The sequence below is a fragment of the Amia ocellicauda genome, chromosome 7 (genome assembly GCF_036373705.1).
Source record: "Amia ocellicauda isolate fAmiCal2 chromosome 7, fAmiCal2.hap1, whole genome shotgun sequence".
Taxonomy (NCBI): domain Eukaryota; kingdom Metazoa; phylum Chordata; class Actinopteri; order Amiiformes; family Amiidae; genus Amia; species Amia ocellicauda.
Window position 1 is genome coordinate 31,186,299 of NC_089856.1, and position 18,229 is coordinate 31,204,527.

Consider the following 18,229-nt stretch of genomic DNA (forward strand, 5'->3'; position numbering starts at 1 on the left):
ACAAGCTTTTTCCAACTTTGTTTAAGATTTTGTTAAAGGGAAAGGAGGTTTTCTAGACCATTTTTTGGGACAACGTAAAACATTAAAATATAATAGCTTCACAATTCCACATTATATATGAAATGTATCCACTGTTCAAAAATGTTGAACATAATAATACTCATAGACCATGTTCTTATATACAAATACACACACACACATAATATATATATATTAAGGTTTTATTTTATTAATGAAATGTGTCTGACATTTCAATACAAAACTCCCACATACAAGTTCACAGCAACATCTAGGTATGGGCAAACCATATTGTATTGCGCAGCATCAGATTACCAAGCTGCTTTTTACACTTTGTTATAACTTAATAGTAATGCAAATCATCTTTGGCATTATGGCACTAAATACTTAAAGAATACAAATATTTATACAAAATATATTAAGTTCTCTTAGTTCACTATATAGTTTTTTTGTAAACAAAGCCCAAACAAGAATAAAAAACAACAACATCAACAAGAAAAGATAAGCAGACAATTTTTCAATGCAAAGCACTGACCAGCATATGCATTACACTGGAAAATAAAAATCAGACAGGACAGAAATAGAGAGATTACAGTATTTTTTCTCTCACTCCATATCATTTTAAAGGGCCTTTTAATACACTGAGATGGTGTTTCAAATACATTGATAAATGATAGAGAAGAGTGACAGAAATATTATATATGGAGTTTTCCAGATCTTTTTGTTACGCAAATTGGACAGCGAAGAGCATCATTAAAGTTCTCAGCGATATGGAAGTCTTAGAAATAACCAATCACCCTTTAGTCCAAACTAACAAGTTTGTCTCTGTGACTTTCCAAAAATATTGTGATTGGAAACCAAAGTAGGGTAAGTATAGATTCATGTGAATGGAGGCCAGAGACTCAGGAGGCCTCCTGAATTACTGTATGCAACAGCACTTTGATTAAGAAACCCTCGGGCTAAGCCTGCCATTGCAATTTAGGGAAGATGAATAGGTCTATAAACTTAATGGTCTCCAAAATGCTTGCAATTCAAAAGGGGGTCAGACAACAAATGCCTCCCTCACCCATGATACATTCCATCAAAGAAGAATTTCAACACATCAGCTTCGGCTTGCCAGAAACAGGGAGAGCTCTGATAACTGTTTTTTCCAATGGTATTTGAAAAATTAGGGCTCTGGAAAGGCAAGCAATCTTTCCAGAAAGCGGAATCCTCAGTTCATCCACAAATGACCTAAGGAGCCGCAAACTCCAACTTTAAAGCATTGCTCATGCTCTCTGTGTCATAAATACTTGAGGGTATGATGCACAAGCACAATTTGATGGTTTGCTATACTGGAGGAGTCGATTAGAAAACAACAGAGTCCTTGAGTTAAAAAAAACAAACTTTCCTTGCTTGCCCTTGTCAAAACAAAAGTAGAGAAAGCTAAAACTGACCACCACCTCAAGGAATAATCATAGGTGGTATACTTTTTTGCCTTTTATGTGCAATATATATATGGTGTTGTTCTTGAGCAATGGAATGTTTTAAAGCTGTGGACCACATAGGAAGTTTCATAAAACAAAACTTAAGAACTTCAGATGAACTGAATCATGTCTCACAACTTAAGAAAAGTGGTAGAATGTGGCCAAAATGACTAAGACTTGGCAAAAATGGTGGCAAGGGTATTTCAGTCACAAGGGAATGTGGGATATCTTTCATGTAAATGCATGAAATGACATTTATGAACAGTACAGATACTTCTGAGCTGTTGAACAAGCTGACACATATAAATTAGATACATTTATAAAAGAAAGGGTAATAAGACAAGATTAAAATACACACTCAGGAATACTTTGAAAAGCCAGAATAATGTACTGCAAAGACAGCACTCTGCACACACACACACACACACTCTCTCACACAAGAAGCAGCAATTATAGTATAAATATTGTTTCTTGGTAAAAAAAAAAAAAAGTAATATATACAATTTACAGTCTTTCAGCTGCCATTTGCAACTGTGTGAAATACGGTCCAAAGTACCTCAAAGATTCACAGCATCTCTTGCACCAGGCAGATAAGATATAGCATAACAAATGGAGGTCCTTTTTTGTGTAGATCAGCACAAGAGAAAAGCTCAGCTCCCCTTCGGTGCAAGACTACAGTCCTTTTTTTGCATTCTGGAACTTATTTGTCCTTTTTCACTTCCACAAAAGGCATCCATTTCAGATGATTCTTTTGGAACCCCAGTTCCACTTGAGATAGATTCTTTCTATTAATAAAAAGCGTGAGGGCAGCATTCTTCTCTGGAGATGGCTGACCCAAAGCAACTTTCATCCAAATATCCAATGGCATTCTTTAGATAAGAATTTCAATCACTTCTCCTTCTGAATTGTCCAAGCTCTTGTACGTGTTGAAGGGTCCCAGTTGTTCCAAGTTATCTATAGATGGAGGAAAGAAGAAAATAAAGTGAGTATTTTTTACTTTACAATGTCTTTTTTTAGCAAGCTAGCCACATAGATTGAATTTCTTGCCAGATTCTTTTGGCAATCAAATAAATCACAAAGTGCTTCGCAATAATTATTTCCACTTGCAAAACAAAGGCACCTTAAATATGAGAGGGAGACAAAATCCCCTTCTTTAAGTAGGATTGTTTTTTATAATCTTCTTTCCTGTGAAGCCCCATGTTCCACCTGTATCTCATCCACTCTGCATAGCTGAGATTCCTGGAGATTAGACCTTCATGCTGTCTGTGAGGCCCATAGCTGGGAGGGGGGCACTTCCTAAAACTGCAACTACTGAGGGCTCCTCTCAAAAAGTCCAGATAATATTCCCTTTGAGGGAAAAAATGCATTCCCAGTCTTTAAACTGCCCCTCAAAGTTTGAAGCTTTGACGTCAGAGGCGTCTTATGGGCTTCCACACTATACATCATTTAAAAAACAAAGCTGACATCCGTTTGGTATGTCTGCTCAGAAATAAATAATCAATGCCAACACCACAGTATGCAAGGCTACCATCTCCTGGTTCCTGCAGGTCTCAGTTTCTTTGTGGTGAACCTTTTATAAAAATGTACCCTGGTTTACCACAGAACTGTGAATTTTCAGAGGGCACAAATAACTGAAATAACTACAATTACGCCCACTGTCTCGCTTCAGCCTTGAACTAGAGGCGATAAAGGACTCCTGGCCATACAGTGGATTGTGTCCAATTAAAAATGCCCATATATTCAAAGAAAGGGAAACACACCAGAGATGGGTGTAGGGTTGGGGTCCTCAGTGGCAGCAAACTCAGCAGTAGTGGAAGACTCCGGCGAGGCATTTTCCGTCTGGGTGCTGCCGTCTTGGCTGCAGCCGTCTTGGCTGCAGTGCTTGGACAAGGCAGACAGAGAGGCAGGAGACGGTGCAGCTGTGCGGTCATCCGAGCGGCTTTTCACTGCGATAAAGAAAGGAACAGGAAGTTATACAATTAGCATTTACGGTTTTCATTACGTACACAGAAAGGGGTCCGTTTTTTTTTTTAAATGGGCACACAAGGAAATATACTTTCAAAAACAAGTATACAGCCATTTTCTCAAATTGTATTTAACTTGGGTGTATTTAGTAACAAATGCAAGTCACCATTGGTAAGGGCACATTCTAATAAATAAATCTAGTATTCTTTGTACATCAATAAACTGATGATCATCTCAAGTCAAAGCTCACCTTTCCCTCCTCGTTGTACCCGGTCTGCCAGCCTCTCAGAAGGGACCTGGAGGCCAGGTTGCGGCCAGCTGCTGGCTGCTGCAGTGATGGACGGCACGGACTTGGCAGGACGAAGGCCCTGCTGCTCCCCCTTACTCTGATCCCTACGTGAGCGGTGCTGGAGGACCTTGATCACAGCATCTTTCTCCAAAATCTGAGCATGCAGGGCACGAATCCTGGAGGGAAAATAATAAATTGGATGGATTCAATTAAAATAATTTACCATTGTAACAAATTTATTTGGCTCAATTATTGGGCAAGGGTTGTGGACAACAGCAATTCATGACAGTAAACCGAATGAAGGGCTTACCGGTTCTCCATTTCCTGGTGCCTGTGATTGGCTGTCAGCAGGTCTTCATTGAAGCTGTTGTTGGGCGAGTGCCGGGGTGAGTGGTTGATGATGGTAGTGTCCCTATGATGGAAAGAATAATGTTATAATACGGATTGGGCAATTATGGAGTCTGTCCCTGTCCTCTGTAGGAACAATTTCTAATCTGGTTGACACAATTTCTCCATGTCATATGGAAGTGCATTCCTTGGGTTCTGTGTTTTGGCATCTGTGGTGTGAACACCCAGTAATGACTTCAACTGCCTAAGGAAATATAACCTCCACCCTTCAGTGGCTGAACACTGTGTGCTGTCATGTTATCATCTTTATTTGGGTGCAACATTCAAATGTGTTACATCGCAACACCATTATGGATTTAGTTTCCATCCATATTTTAACAGTACACCCCATCTGCAATACATTACTAAGGTTTGTTGTCTCGTTTGTTGTTCTGTACTTGTTGCCTCTCCAGAGAGCTTATGGTGTGAACTCACCTCTGGGCAGCTGCAGTGGCAGCCGCGTCCATGGCAAACTGCCGCATGGTACTCTCCTCCAGGTACTTCTGCTCCCACTTGGTCATGTCGGCCTCCAGGGCCAAGATGCGCTCCTCCTTCTCTCGCAGGCGCTCCTGCAAGGCTAAGGCGTTCAGCTCCGACGGAGAGGCAGAGCCCTGGCTGTTGGTTTGACGCTAGGGAGGGAAGCAAAAAATAATACTCAATTCCCCCATTCTTCATATCTTCCTATTCCTCAAGCAACAGGATCCCCTGAAGATGGATACCAAGCTCTTACCTGCTGTGCTCTCAGCGTCTTCAACTCCTGCTCCAGACGTGTTCGCAGTTTTTGCTCCAGCTTCTCCCGCTTTTCACAAGCGGCCTGCAACTGGGAGAGGGCGTGCTGAAGCCTCTCAACCTTCTCCACATAGGCTCGCTTCCTGCGCAGCTCTCCCTCCAGCTGGACTGTCTTGGACTGTGCATTGGTCAGGGCCTGGTCCATGAGCTCAAGCCGCCGCAGCTGATCGTCACAAGAGCCACGCAGCACCGAGACCTCCCTCTCCAGACGAGCTTTCTCACACTGCTGCTCCTCACCTGGGGGAGAAGAGGACAGCTATGTTAGATCCCTGTTGTATTGCTGCTATAGTCTTCTTGACCATTGATTCTAGCAAAAGTGAATTACAACAGCAGCATAGGGGGGTATAAAGGTTTTTTAGAAAGCATTATAATGGATCTTCAAAAGATGATCTTCTGAAGTTTCAGTAAAGATATTAAAATCGAAAAAGAACAATTTTGAAAAAACAAAATGCTGGTATTGGTATGCTCCGGTATAAAGACAAAGAAAGACATGACCTTGAAAATAAAGGCACATTCCTGAATGCCTTTTCTCTGGGGATGTTGGCCCCTTGCTTCCTGCTCTTAAGCCCTGGAATCTGAACAAAGAATTGAGTGCTTCGTAGAAATATACAAAAAAACTTGCATGTGGGGGAGAATCTATGCCCTATTCCTCTGACCCACCACTTGCCACTGCACATTTCCCAGCTTGATACCTAGAGCCCCTCACTAAATATGTTTTGTTTAACTAAAACTGAATACTATTTCACATTTGCCTAAGAAACATGCAATTTGTTATCTAAAGCCATGAATGCCCCATGAATGGCTTGGGGGCATTATGACAATATAAACACTTTGACTTTGTTCAGCACAGACTCGTTTTGCTTGTCCCTAAACATTCAATAAGTTACCATTTCCAGCCACTGCTGTGCTTCTTAAAAGGTCAGGTTGAATATCTAATCCTTGGAAAAGCCAGAAAGTCCTTACCACTACCCCCCCCTCCTTAGTGTGCATTCTGATTACACAACCTAAATTCCTGCAGTGGGGAGAGAACGCAGACTTCCTCTCAACCATTTGCTTTGTTGACTTACTAAACAAACATTTCTTTGTGCTGAACAGAGCTATAGAATGCCTTAAGCTTCCCCAAAAGTGACTTGCCACAAATAAATAGATTATGCCATTCCCTAACAGACGTATACCAAGCAGGAGTATTTATCTAACACTGCCTACTTGTAACACCCCATAAAAGATTATGTTGGAAAATCTAAAAATATTAAAAAGCGTATTATTTAATTACTAAATGCAACTTCCATGTTTACAGCTAGGGGTTAAAGAGGGGGTGAATATATTTGTTTTCCTCACTTATTTAGTTACAAAACTCAACCTTGTAACCAGTGTCCAATTTTGGTTTGCCATAAGAAGTCTCAGATTTACTTTATTCAGGTCAACACAAAAAGGTGACATGGCTCATACTCAAAACATTATGTAACTAACTTCAGCAAAACATTTCAAGCCGATTAACAGTGTTCCCAGTATGAATTACTAATTGCTGCTCAGGTGTTGGTATTTCCTTGAAAGGCATGTAGCAAGCATTGCAAATCACAAGTGCGCATAGGGAGCAATTGGTCACTTTGACACACAAATACCTTTCAGATCATTAAACTCAACAATCTGAATGTTTCAAGTTAACAAGGTATTACTTTACACCGTGACACAATATTAATTTATATTTAAGGGCAGCTGTCAAGTGATATAGTTGGCTAAAGGACACAACCAAGTCCTTGAAATTGAGTCTATGTTCCTTTGTTAGTGAAAGGCACCAATCCCTAATCCCCTTTTTAGTCCTGTATTAAAAATATGTCCAACATACAGTTATCCAATAAAAGTGCGAGGAAATCAGGTTTCCAAACATGTTTTATTGGGAACTGCAAAGCACTAGGGGGTTTATATGCCAAAGCTGTTGCATCAGTCAGAGCTGATGTGACAATCTGTGAAAAAGGGGAAGTAACAGGAAAGTAGAAGAGAGAAATATATCTCCTTTTCCCTATGAAACCCCACCACATGAGGAGTCACAATCCCTTGAGAAGGTAATCACAGGAGAGCACAAAGGAATACATAGATATAAAAACCTAGCACCATTAACTTTACTGGACGTGTGAATGAGGGAACAATTTGGCTTAACAACAGAGGGAGGTGGTCATTTTCAATGGAACAGCCCGAATTACCTGAGGAATTTCAGGAATCCAGTCCACATTTATGAGTGTTTTGAATAAGTGCCAAAAGCAGCTCCCAGGGGGGTAGGAGAGCAATCAGACTACACATTAACCAACCAAGCCCTGATGGTATGCGTGTACAGATTACAGTGCTAGCCATTTGTTTTTATACTTGTCAGTATGCCCAAAACGTCTATATACCCACAATATCCAGAAGGAATGTAAACCCATTAGGGACAAGACATCTAAAAGTGAATTTATATGAATCGGAATAAATCTCCATGTCAATGGTTACCTCATAAAAGCTGGAATAAAAGAAGGTTTGAAGGAAATGCTTCATACATTTTATTAATCTATACTGTTCACAATAGGAAATCTGTTACCCCAGCACTATATATCTTATAGATAATTGCGTTTTGCTTTAAAATAATTGCAACTTAAAAAAATTAGGCTTAATGCAATATATAAATAAACATGCAAGTAAAGGTCAAAGGGCAATTGCATAAGTATCTTTTTCTAAGAAAATCTATGTGCTCTCTTAACCCAGTACAGTAAGCATATTGAAGAAAAGAAAAAGTCTGTAATGAAAACAATACTTATAACATATGAAAGTAATTTAGTATGTTTTTCTATAACAAAGGCTTCAGGAATGCTTTGTTTATATCTAAATTTATAGCAGGCAAGATATCAGATGTATATTTTCTTTTGGTTGGCATCAGATGGTTCAGGAAGGAAATTCCAAAGAATCCCTACCCCGCCCCCACCCCCACACAAAACGGGCCTCTTTTGGTGCTGCTTACAGCTGTTTTGATTTTCCCCCCTTCATTTTTATCATATTCCACAGATTTTTCTGTCAACATATACTTTCAAACAGTGTGCCTTTTGGCCCAGTAAGACAAACCACCACAAATTCCCCAAGCAGAAAGCCCTGCCAAAATGTGGTTACCGTGGAACACTGTGGATGTTATAACAAACTTTCCCAGGCATTCACAAAAATGTTTGAGAGATACACAACACTGTATAATCCAGAATAATCAAATTTTAATCCAGAACTAGAACTCCAGGGGAATATTTTAAGAATTAGTTTGAATTATGTACTTAAATCATAATCAGCTGCAAAGTAGTTCATATTTTTAATTTATACCCTTGCATTTACTGTTGTGGCCTTCCACTTTGCTATTAGCACAATTTTAATTCTGCTTTGTCTTATGAGGTTTTCATTACCTTTTTTTCTTCTCAGGTAAAATACAGATAATCAAGAACTATGCATTGGTTTTCTGAATACAGTTTGAATAAAAATAATTCCCCCATTCCTAATGTTGAAACAAAGTATATAGTCTTCAGATTTTGGTGAACTCTATGTGCATGTAGACCGGTATAGGGGGTATTTGGAAATGGGTAAAACATTGTTCTCTATTTTAGCAACTGCCAAACTGCAAACTGACAGATAACTATCTTTGACCTTTTGGTACTTCTTCTTTTGTTGCTTTACTGTTGATGTATGGTTCTATGAGGGAACTTCTATGTCATCACCATATAAGGAATGTATCTGAATTATTATTCATGTAAGGTACTGCCTTTATAAGCTGACTGATTCTGCAAACCAACCTCAGAGTAAAGACTTGTTTTCTTCCACAAAATAGTGGAATATTATAAAATAGTTAAGGACTGAAACAGCAGACATAAATACAACAGATGCACAAGTCACTCGATTCTTTCGCATCCAGTATTTCAGTAGATCATAGCAAATGTCATACTCAAGTTACTCACTTTGCTCTAGGAGTTTGGCCAATGTGTCCTGGTTTTGGTCTGCAGCTTCAACTTCCTTAGCAGCTAGTTGTTTGCTTGCAGTTTCCAGGCGGTCTGGAAACCGAAAAGAAAAGCAGCTGTTAAGGATTTTCCTTGAGTAAGTTGTCACAGCCCTCTCACACACCTTCTACATATTTCACTGAATCACTAACTGTGCTTACCTCTGAGGTCCCTGTTGAAGTCATGCAGCCTCTTGATCTCTCCCTCCAGCTTGTTCCTCATGGTTTTCTCCAGGGTCTCACGCTTGGCAGATCCCTTCATGAGAATTTCATAAGCTTCAGATATCCTCTGTATTTCCATCTCAAGCTGAAGGGAACAAAAGAAATTCATTGTACTACTGGGCTACTAAGATTCTACTTCTCATATTAAGTTAATTTCAGCCGCATGAACAATAAGAATTAAAATTAGGGTTACAACATGTTGCATGTACGTATGCCCAAAATTGAACTTTTCCAATCATGCAAAGCAGTACATTGGGTTAACATTCCTAAAAGTAAGGACAGCTATTCCAGGTGTTCTTTTTATTTATTTTAATAGGCTGCATGCCAATGCATTGAGGTTGATAAGGGAAGTGTCTGTTAAAGAAATACAAGCAGCCACAATGAGAACATTACTCAAATGTATGTGTTCAGGCATATTTACTCCAGTTTTACAGAATCCTGTTGTGTAATTTTCCAAAGAAACAATTATCATTCCTTTCAAGTGAGAGAGCCAAACAAAAGCAGGAGAATGTCATACTTGCAGGCACTGCTCTTCAGTGATAAAACGGATTTATTGCAAATAAATGAAAATGAGGGAATTTGAGCAATTTAGCCTAGATACACAAAAAATCTGGAACATTGTTGTGTTTCTGTGGCTGTGTAAACAATATCCAACATAACCCCCTTCTTTTAAAAATATACATGGAATTAAAACAAGTCCCCAGAAGGCCCCATGCTAAAAGCAATTCTCATATTCCAAACTGATGATCCGAGATCATTTTCAGACAGCTCTAAAGACAGCCTGAACATTTCTGTTGTTGTTGTTTTTGAAGGACCAAGATTGTCCAATTGACTCACAAAAGAATCTCTGTGCCCAAGTCAGATTGTAAAAAGAATAATGAAGACAAGAAGCAACATGTAGGCAACTAGTAGGGGTGATAGTGAAAGAGGCCTTTCAGTCTGAAATAGCAACTGTTCCCCACAGCCTGCTGCTAGTCGTGCTACTAAGCCCCGTCAGCTGTGGCAAGGTCAGACACTCTTTACTGCTGTCTGACATCTTTTGGATTAGACGTGACATCTGCAGACACTAGAAGCGCATGCACTTATTTACCAGAGGTCTTGACAAAAGTCTAATTTATATATTGGGCTGCCTTTCCCTTTCTGTAGTCAAACAGTCAGTCTCCTAGGCAACAGCTGTTTGCCATCTCTCAAATACAGACATGGCTTGTAAATGAGCCCCCCCGCTACATAGATGCTGAATTCTGAAGTTCTCTCCCCTGGAGATTATGGAATGCGTCTGGATTTGCTAATCTTGTGCGCTGAAGTGCTCTCTTTCTGTTCTCTGCAGCTGCAGTACTCATCACCCCAAAACTTAAAACGAATTTGAAAAATAACAGCAAGTTCTAAATCAACATTGCCATGCTTTTCCAGGGGCTGCAGCATGTTAAGAGAATGGACACGATAATCATTGACTCTTAACAACAGAGTCTTAAGAATAGGAGCACCATATTTTCCTAAAATATCCTTTAAACAATGTGTTAAGTAAATAAATGGTTTGTGTTTCTATATTCAACAGATTTTTTTATTTTATTTACTTCTTTAATTGGAAAGTAATATGCCTTGTTTATTGGTGGGGTGCTGGAGTATCCAAATAAGGATAACCAAAACAATTCCTATATTATTGGCTTGATATGGAAAAAAATTATCATCCTCTTAATGCCATTGTTATCGAGACTATGAAGCTAAAGGGCAAATATCTTCAATATAAAGACAGTAAAGTAACATTTTGGATTGGAAGACATGCATTAAAGTTCCTATATTAAAAAACGCCATACTTTCACGGAAAAAGTAATTAGAAATCCAAAAAAATAAAAAAAACAACATGTGATCCCTCCATTGCGCACATTCCACTGTGGCTTCAGAGCTAATCTTCCTGGTATGCAGCACTGGCAAAGACAACCGCTTTCTAATTGACTAAATCCACACCCTTCATACGCCATCTGAATGCATTCAAGTCAAAGACTCCAGAGATATCTGGAATCACACGGACTCCTCAACCAAAAACAGTTTCTCAAAGGCTTGGCGGACAGTGCTGCTCCCAAAATGACACTTACTAGTAACCATTTGTCTTTTGAAAAATAACAAGCCAGCTATACAAGTTTCAGATTGTATTCTCTCTGCACCAACATACTTTAGAAAACACTTCATCACTGCTTTATTAAAAACGGCCCCAAGTCTCTGTACCTTTTGGATCCTGGCTGCCTTCTCATTGTAGCCCTCCAGCTCCCTCCTCAGCTTCTCGTTTTCCTTCATCAACATCTCCATCTGTGCCACATGGCTGCTGGCCGAGGTGTTCTGAGCTGCCATGAACGCCTCCATTCCTGCAGGGGTCAGTGTGGATAGGGGGCTGTGACGGGACATCTGTGGCTGGGCCTGAAGATACCTGCAGGTAGGAGCAGAGTTTTATTACACCGCATGCCACATAAATTACCAGGTGTGAAAACAAAAAGTGAAGAATATCAATTCTCACAAGCCCAGGGAATGTTTTCTCAATGAATGTCTCATCTATGTTCATTCAGTACAGTTGCTTTGGGGATTAAACAAAAATGTTTCGACCATATAACGACACCCTGATTTAAATACATTCAAAAATGCATCTGTCTGGCAGCCGTTTCACAATATTTAATTTATTCATGACTTAAACTGTTGTCAGTTCATGTCTTGCCACTTTTGCAATAGATGCCTTTTTCAGACGTAAACCAGAAGATTAGTCAGAATGACACATGCGGCAGGCATTGCCTAGCTTGTTTGAACTGATCATGGTCAGATATGAACCAAGACACTTTGTTATTGGATCAGTTATAGGGAATTAAGTTTGCCAGAAGGAATGTTGCCTGTGAAATCTAGTAAATTCCAGCTAACGAGGTCATGAAGTGCATCACCCTTTTGTTTGTTGATTTTTTTTCCCCCTGAATGGTTAGTGACTTCACTGGCTCAAGTGGTAGGAATTTAAACACATGAGTTTGTTGTTGAACTGCTTGCAGGTGGAAATTACCTGTGAGACTGAGAGTGGAAAGATGGTGTTGGCTCGTTGTAGTAGTGTCCATGCTCCTGGGAATGGCTGAGCATATATCCGGGAGACTTGACCAAAAAAGGGTATTCCGGAGGGGGGCCCCGGTGGTCGTTGTGGTGCTGGGACCCCTGACTGCCATGGGGGACATGGTGGACGTGGTACTTGGAGAGCTGTGGGTAGCTGTGTGAAGAGCTCATAGCCATGTTGGCCTTTGCTCCATTCCTCTCCAAAGAGAGTTGCATTAGCCTCTCACTGAGGGATCGTACGTGGCCATGCTTCAGGTCCTTGAGTCCATCATCATGATGGCTAACACTCTCCAAAACAGCAGAATCTGGCATAATATGGTGATAAACCATCTGGCCTCTCTGCGATGCTAGGAGCTGGGAGTGGGCCTTGGCTTCCTCATAGGTTGGTAGCTCCTCACCGTGGAGCTGGTAGAGGTGTCGCAAAGAGCTCTCTGAGTGCTGGTAGTCTCCCTGGTGTTCCTGTCCCTGGGGCTCTTGCCGAGCAGATAGCTGCAGTAGTTGGGATTCCTCCTGAGTCAGGCTCTCCACAGAAGAACGGGGGCTACCAGCACCCCCGCCACTGCCCCCTCCCCGCAGAGCCTGCTGCTGGATGGCCAGCAGGGTGCGTGTGTCTGTCAAGTTCCCGTAGCGCAGCTGCTCTTGAATTAGCCGGTGAAGTACCGTGCTGGACGATTCCTCTGCTGTTCTCATTGTAGATGTGGGGTGAGCAAAGTAGTAATAAATTAAGATCTTGGATGAAGTCAAAGGGTGGCTGTGAACCTGGAGAAAGTTAAAAAAGAATAGCCATGAGAATGGAGTTCTGCATAACAGCAATATGTGAGTTCTGCAGTTCTGTACAGTTAACACAAATAAGTAAATGAAAACCACTTTAAATTATTAAATAGGAGGGGGGATCTGGTCTTGGATTATTTATTTTTTAATAGATCCATGCACTGTAATCAAAGCTCTGTTTTCAAATGACACAAAATAGTGCAAATGCATTCTCTGGTCATTCATAATATTCTGCCAGATGGTAACAGAACTTGTTGATTACTAGTGAAAGACTTAACATAAGTGCCAATAATAATGAAGATGGTGATTTAGAAGGATCTTCGAGTAAATTAGTGGATAGGAATTCTGCACCTCAAATGATCAAATTCAGTTTCAAGTGATCCATACCTGCAGTTCTATTGAAAATGCAATAAACTCCAAAGCTAGAAACTTTCTTTGGAACAGTGTGCATGCAAATACTCCTTTCACCAAACTGATTTCAGATAAGGGAAATAAGCAGGGCCAGCTGCAGGACCAAGCCCGGCCGTTCTTTGTGAATGCAGACTGAAACTGTGGAATCTCTTTGGCCACATGGACCCCTGATACAAAAACAGGGCACATACCAGTCGTGACTCTGGCTCAACATGGTCTGCCTCCCAGAGAGCATCGCCATAGCAACAGCACGTTTGCACCTAAATATCACTGAAATAGCCCTGAAGGACCCAGGCGCGTTTTGTTCTGTAACAGGGGTAGCGATAGGACCCCCTAGTTTATTTAAAAAACGGCATGCAAGCGTGTATCTAAATGTGGTCTAGAAACCAGTGGCGAGATTATTCACATTTGGAACATGTGGTCAAATCCAGTAAACACATGGATCCGTTTTACAGTAGCACATGCAACTTATATCTCATTTAGATGATTCGTGGATACATGATAACACCAAATAAGCAGGAACCAACCCTTAGTTAATAGATGACTTACAGTGCGCTCTCTCTTCAACAACTACACATAACATGCCCCCCAAAATATTCTTAGAAACATAAATAGTAGAAACAGATCCGGCTTAGTGATCAAATCAAACAGCCACAATTCCAAAGAATGTGGGGAACTTATAATGCTATTTGATTTTGTTATAGGCACAGTTTTCAATGTCTCATTCTTGAGCTTTTATCAGTTTTACAGCGGGAGATAGCACAGGAATGTATATGGTGCAAAGCGATGTGCGTCGCTTAAGAGAAACTAACCTGGCTATGTTGCCCTTTTCCTATCCCGTACAGTATGCAAAGTTTCCAAAACGAAATGTTATAAAATGTTATGTGTAGGGATTCAGCGACTTGTCATGTGACACAAAAAAGTACTATTATTAGTAAACAAAGCGCAACAAACATCAACATGAAACATAAACACTATATATTATGTTCTTATGTATATACTGTTCTATGAAACAACATAAACACAATTAAGTTACACATGTATGGCCATAGTAAACATGTTTGTTTTTTTTATGACATTAATAAACACAATTCACCAGAATCAACCCAGTCACCATATTCACTCATATTCATAATTTATCATAAAAAATGTATTATCTTAAAAATCAGTCTTCTTATAATAATAATAATAATAATAATAATAATAATAATACGTTTTGAAGTGACACAACTCTCAGTATGAATACAAATCTAAAGTAGGCTAAATCCACTAGTGTCCAAGCGCAAAACGTTGATAAAACCACATGAGGGACTAAACAGCGGGTTAAATACACACAGGTTGAGCGCAAAAAGCGAAATAAAACCTACCTTTTCACAGTCTCATTCCAGTTCATGTACGGGCAAACCGTGCGCGACGATTATGTGGATTGGATTCCGGATTATTGAAAGTAATCCTAGATTTGCTCATTGAAAGTAGAGGCACAGTTGTGCGTGTGTACTCCTCTGTAATGCCTGCGCGGACTGCGCCCGGCTGCGGCTCCCAGCGCTAATAAAGAACTGAGCGCTGATTGTTCAGAGGCAGGAATGTGTGGAATCCGAGGCTCCAGGTTCCTCTGGGATCAAAAGCGGAACCGCAGAGCCGCGGAGAGAGAGGCACAGCAACGCCAGGCTGCACTTCCAGCCCCGGCCCTGTAGGCGGCGTGTGCGCTGTGAGGAGAGCTGGATTTGTGCACCAGATGCTCGTTTCCCATTCGAAGACGGCCAAAGAAATGATCAAGGATAGCAATTCGACATAGACCAGACACACTGATACAAGTTTCGTGTTATATCACTTTTTTTTTTTTCCTATGGGAATTGTATATATGGAATAACAAGAAGAGGTAGAAATAGACATGAATGGATCTGGGGACAAACCGAAGTATGTGGCATCATTGTCAGAGCGAAAATGTTAAAATGGCAATGGGTCAGACACATTGCAAGAAGAACAGATCAAAGATGGACAAAGGAGGCTATTGAATTAATAATAAGACCTAGAAGGTGGGGAGATGAAATCACACACTTTGCAGGCGTGACGCGAAAAAGAGAATAGATTGAAGCAAGTGGAAACATCTTCATCCAGCAGTCAATCAATATAGACTGATTGTGATGGTGATATTTATGTATTTATTTGTTTGTTTGTCTGTCAGTATATTCTTTGATTTCTAGAAATGTGGCAACTTTCCCTAGACAATGCATTAGGAAGGGATGCAGGTGCAAGTCACTAGAATATGTCCAGGTCGCTTTGAAATAATATTACGCCTTGACATCTACATACGTACATTATTAGTGTGTGTGTGTGTGTGTGTGTGTGTGTGTGTGTGTGTGTGTGTGTGTGTGTGCATATGATGAACACTTGTCCCTCCTGTCTTTACCCAGGCAGGCCCAAGTTCTATACAAGATGCACACACTGCAATGCATATCCTCTTTTTTGTGGTCTGTTTGTTCTCTGGTGTCTTTTAAATATCGGACTAATGCCTCCTGCCAATTACTGTGGAGGATATATGTATAAAGGAGGTGGTGGATAGGGGTAGGCTGCCCACCAGCTGTCTTGGGAATTAAATCCCCTCCTTAATCAGAACTCAGAGAGATTCATTGTCCTCAATCCACACCAGACATTATAAAGCAAGCTTTGCCATCTGCTGCTGCCCTCCCACCCCCACGCTATATCCTATACACACGTATATGGAGTGCAGCTGCCTTGGAGGCAAAAAAAACATATATTTTCACTTTTCCAGAAAGGTGACATATACACTTATCTTTCCAATACTACAATGTTGATCTATCCATGTAAGTGTTGCAGGAGGAGATTAACGCAATTGGTTCCTTAAAATATAGGTTAAATTATCTACTAATTATCTTTAATTCCAAATGCTTTTAGAAAGACAAAAATATAACAACAAAAATAGTTTATTACTCACTAAAAAGCTCAAGATACGTTTTTTTTTGTTTTGTTTTTTGGAAATTGTATAATCTGTGCTTGGAGAATATGTTGATCCCCAGGGATTTCTAAACAATATATTTTGTTCAATTTAACATTTTAGGTGGGATGTAAGTCTGGCCTTGGTTTGGTTTAAGTTTTGAACTAGACTGAATAATAATAATTACTCGAAATTAACTTATTTAATTTAAATAAATTCATGAATATATTGTAATGTATTATTATTATTATTATTATTATTATTATTATTATTATTATTATTATTATTATTATTATTATTTATTATGCATACATACATAATGAAAATTGAAATAGGAAAACTATACAATTAAATATGTATAAATATTAAATATAAAAAGTGTAATCAAATGTCCTAATAATGGTCTTTGTTTGCCTGTGCTTTCACACACCAGACTGTCAGTCTCAAAAACTGATCTTTAAAAAATTGCAGCAAATTGTAGTTCTTAAAAGAACTATATTTCCTGCTCAGCCACAGATACACTAATCCTTTTTTATAATGCCACACCAAAACGCAATAAAATGCAGATTTACATGTGTATAGCATACTTAATTCACAGCACAAGTAGTTTACATAGCAGTTAACAGAAATAAACCCACTGAGTGCCGTTGACCACACGCCGGGGTACATTAACACTCTAAACTCCATATCAATGGTCTTTCTTTCAAGGGAAATGTGCACTTCTTCTTTATTTAGAAGAAAAGAATAACAATAATGTTAAAAATATTTTACAGCCCAGTCAGGCAAAATTCCAGCACCTAAACTGGAATTTTACACCATATGTTAAAGGCATTATGCATTCTCTGTATTCACTATTCACTCATCTCTACTGGTTGTCACTGTGTGTTCATGTGATACTGGTCAGTTTTAAGTGCCTCAAGGTGGGATTATTAGTCAGTCTGTAAAGTCTATCTGTAAAGTATAAAACTTGTATTGTATAAAACACAATGGAAGTGAATATTGACATCCCTTTACTGGGATAATCTCAATAATATAAGTTATTCTATATGAGTACCTTTAGTAAGACCTGTAAGCTCATTCATAACTGAAGGTTTTTCCAAGGGTTCAATGGTTACATGACATCTAGTGGTTTTGGTCATTTATGATTGCGCAACTGTTATAACGCTTTGATCTTTCTATCAAAGGACACAGTTCCAAGGTGCAAGAGGTTTGCCAGGACATCTCCCCACAAGTGACAATCCAGCTGGGTCATTCTGTGCCTAATTGTGTAGAAACTGGCAAGAAAGATAAAGGAGAGCATTGATGCTTACCTCTAGAATTTGCATTATTTTAGTGGGGGAGAGTGCATCAGAACAGAAAATAACATGTTAACCAATTTTGTATACTTTTATAGCCTAAATTCTTAGTAATGACATAGTGAAAAAAAAAATACTGTATTACAATAAGTATCATAAATATATAAAAGGAGTTGTAGGGTATACAGACTTTTTGGAGCCAAGTTATTTCCTACCATTGTTTGAAAGATTCTGGTACTTGTGGGGGGAAAAGCTGAAAATTAAATAAACTTGTGGTCAATAAAGCAGAGCTCCAGGTTTTGGGAGCCACTGATCATTTTTGGTTTAGTTCCTTCAGGCAGTTTCCCAGTTGCTACACAAGCCTGGAACGAGCAGGGAGTTTGAGAAATACGAGGCTGTGGACAGAGGTGAGAAGCATGGAGGCTTTACTGAACTTCCTTTGTTTTTTTGTGAAAGAGGAAATTGCTTGCATTCTTTACATTACCATGTCAATGGGAGCTGATTGAACCTCCATCCTTACCGTAATCAGAAGGCAGCCAGACAGCAGTCACTGACTTTTTCTCTCTAATTAGAGCTTTCTCAGAG

At 39.6% G+C, this 18,229-nt stretch overlaps 1 protein-coding gene across 1 annotated transcript; it reads right to left on the reverse strand.

Moving 5' to 3' along the window:
- Positions 1-205: 205 nt before the first annotated feature.
- amotl2a (angiomotin like 2a) lies at positions 206-14,967 on the reverse strand. Its single transcript, XM_066709171.1, has 11 exons — positions 14,761-14,967; positions 12,168-12,970; positions 11,357-11,555; positions 9,074-9,218; positions 8,874-8,966; positions 4,856-5,151; positions 4,561-4,754; positions 4,049-4,150; positions 3,700-3,914; positions 3,245-3,430; positions 206-2,438 (listed from the first exon to the last, which is right to left on the reverse strand). The coding sequence occupies exons 2-11, from the start codon at positions 12,899-12,901 to the stop codon at positions 2,356-2,358; spliced, it is 2,247 nt and encodes a 748-aa protein (XP_066565268.1). The 5' UTR covers positions 12,902-12,970; positions 14,761-14,967; the 3' UTR covers positions 206-2,355.
- Between the last annotated feature and the right edge of the window lie 3,262 nt (positions 14,968-18,229).

Bases quoted from the DNA above. Each gene is read 5' to 3' on its own strand.
- amotl2a (XM_066709171.1), bottom strand. From the start codon at position 12,901: ATGAGAACAGCAGAGGAATCGTCCAGCACGGTACTTCACCGGCTAATT. The intron at 3,915-4,048 runs GTAAGCCCTTCA...TTTTCCCTCCAG, and splicing joins CACCAGGAAATGGAGAACCG to GATTCGTGCCCTGCATGCTC. The intron at 2,439-3,244 runs GTGTGTTTCCCT...CTCCATCTATAG, and splicing joins CAACCCTACACCCATCTCTG to ATAACTTGGAACAACTGGGA.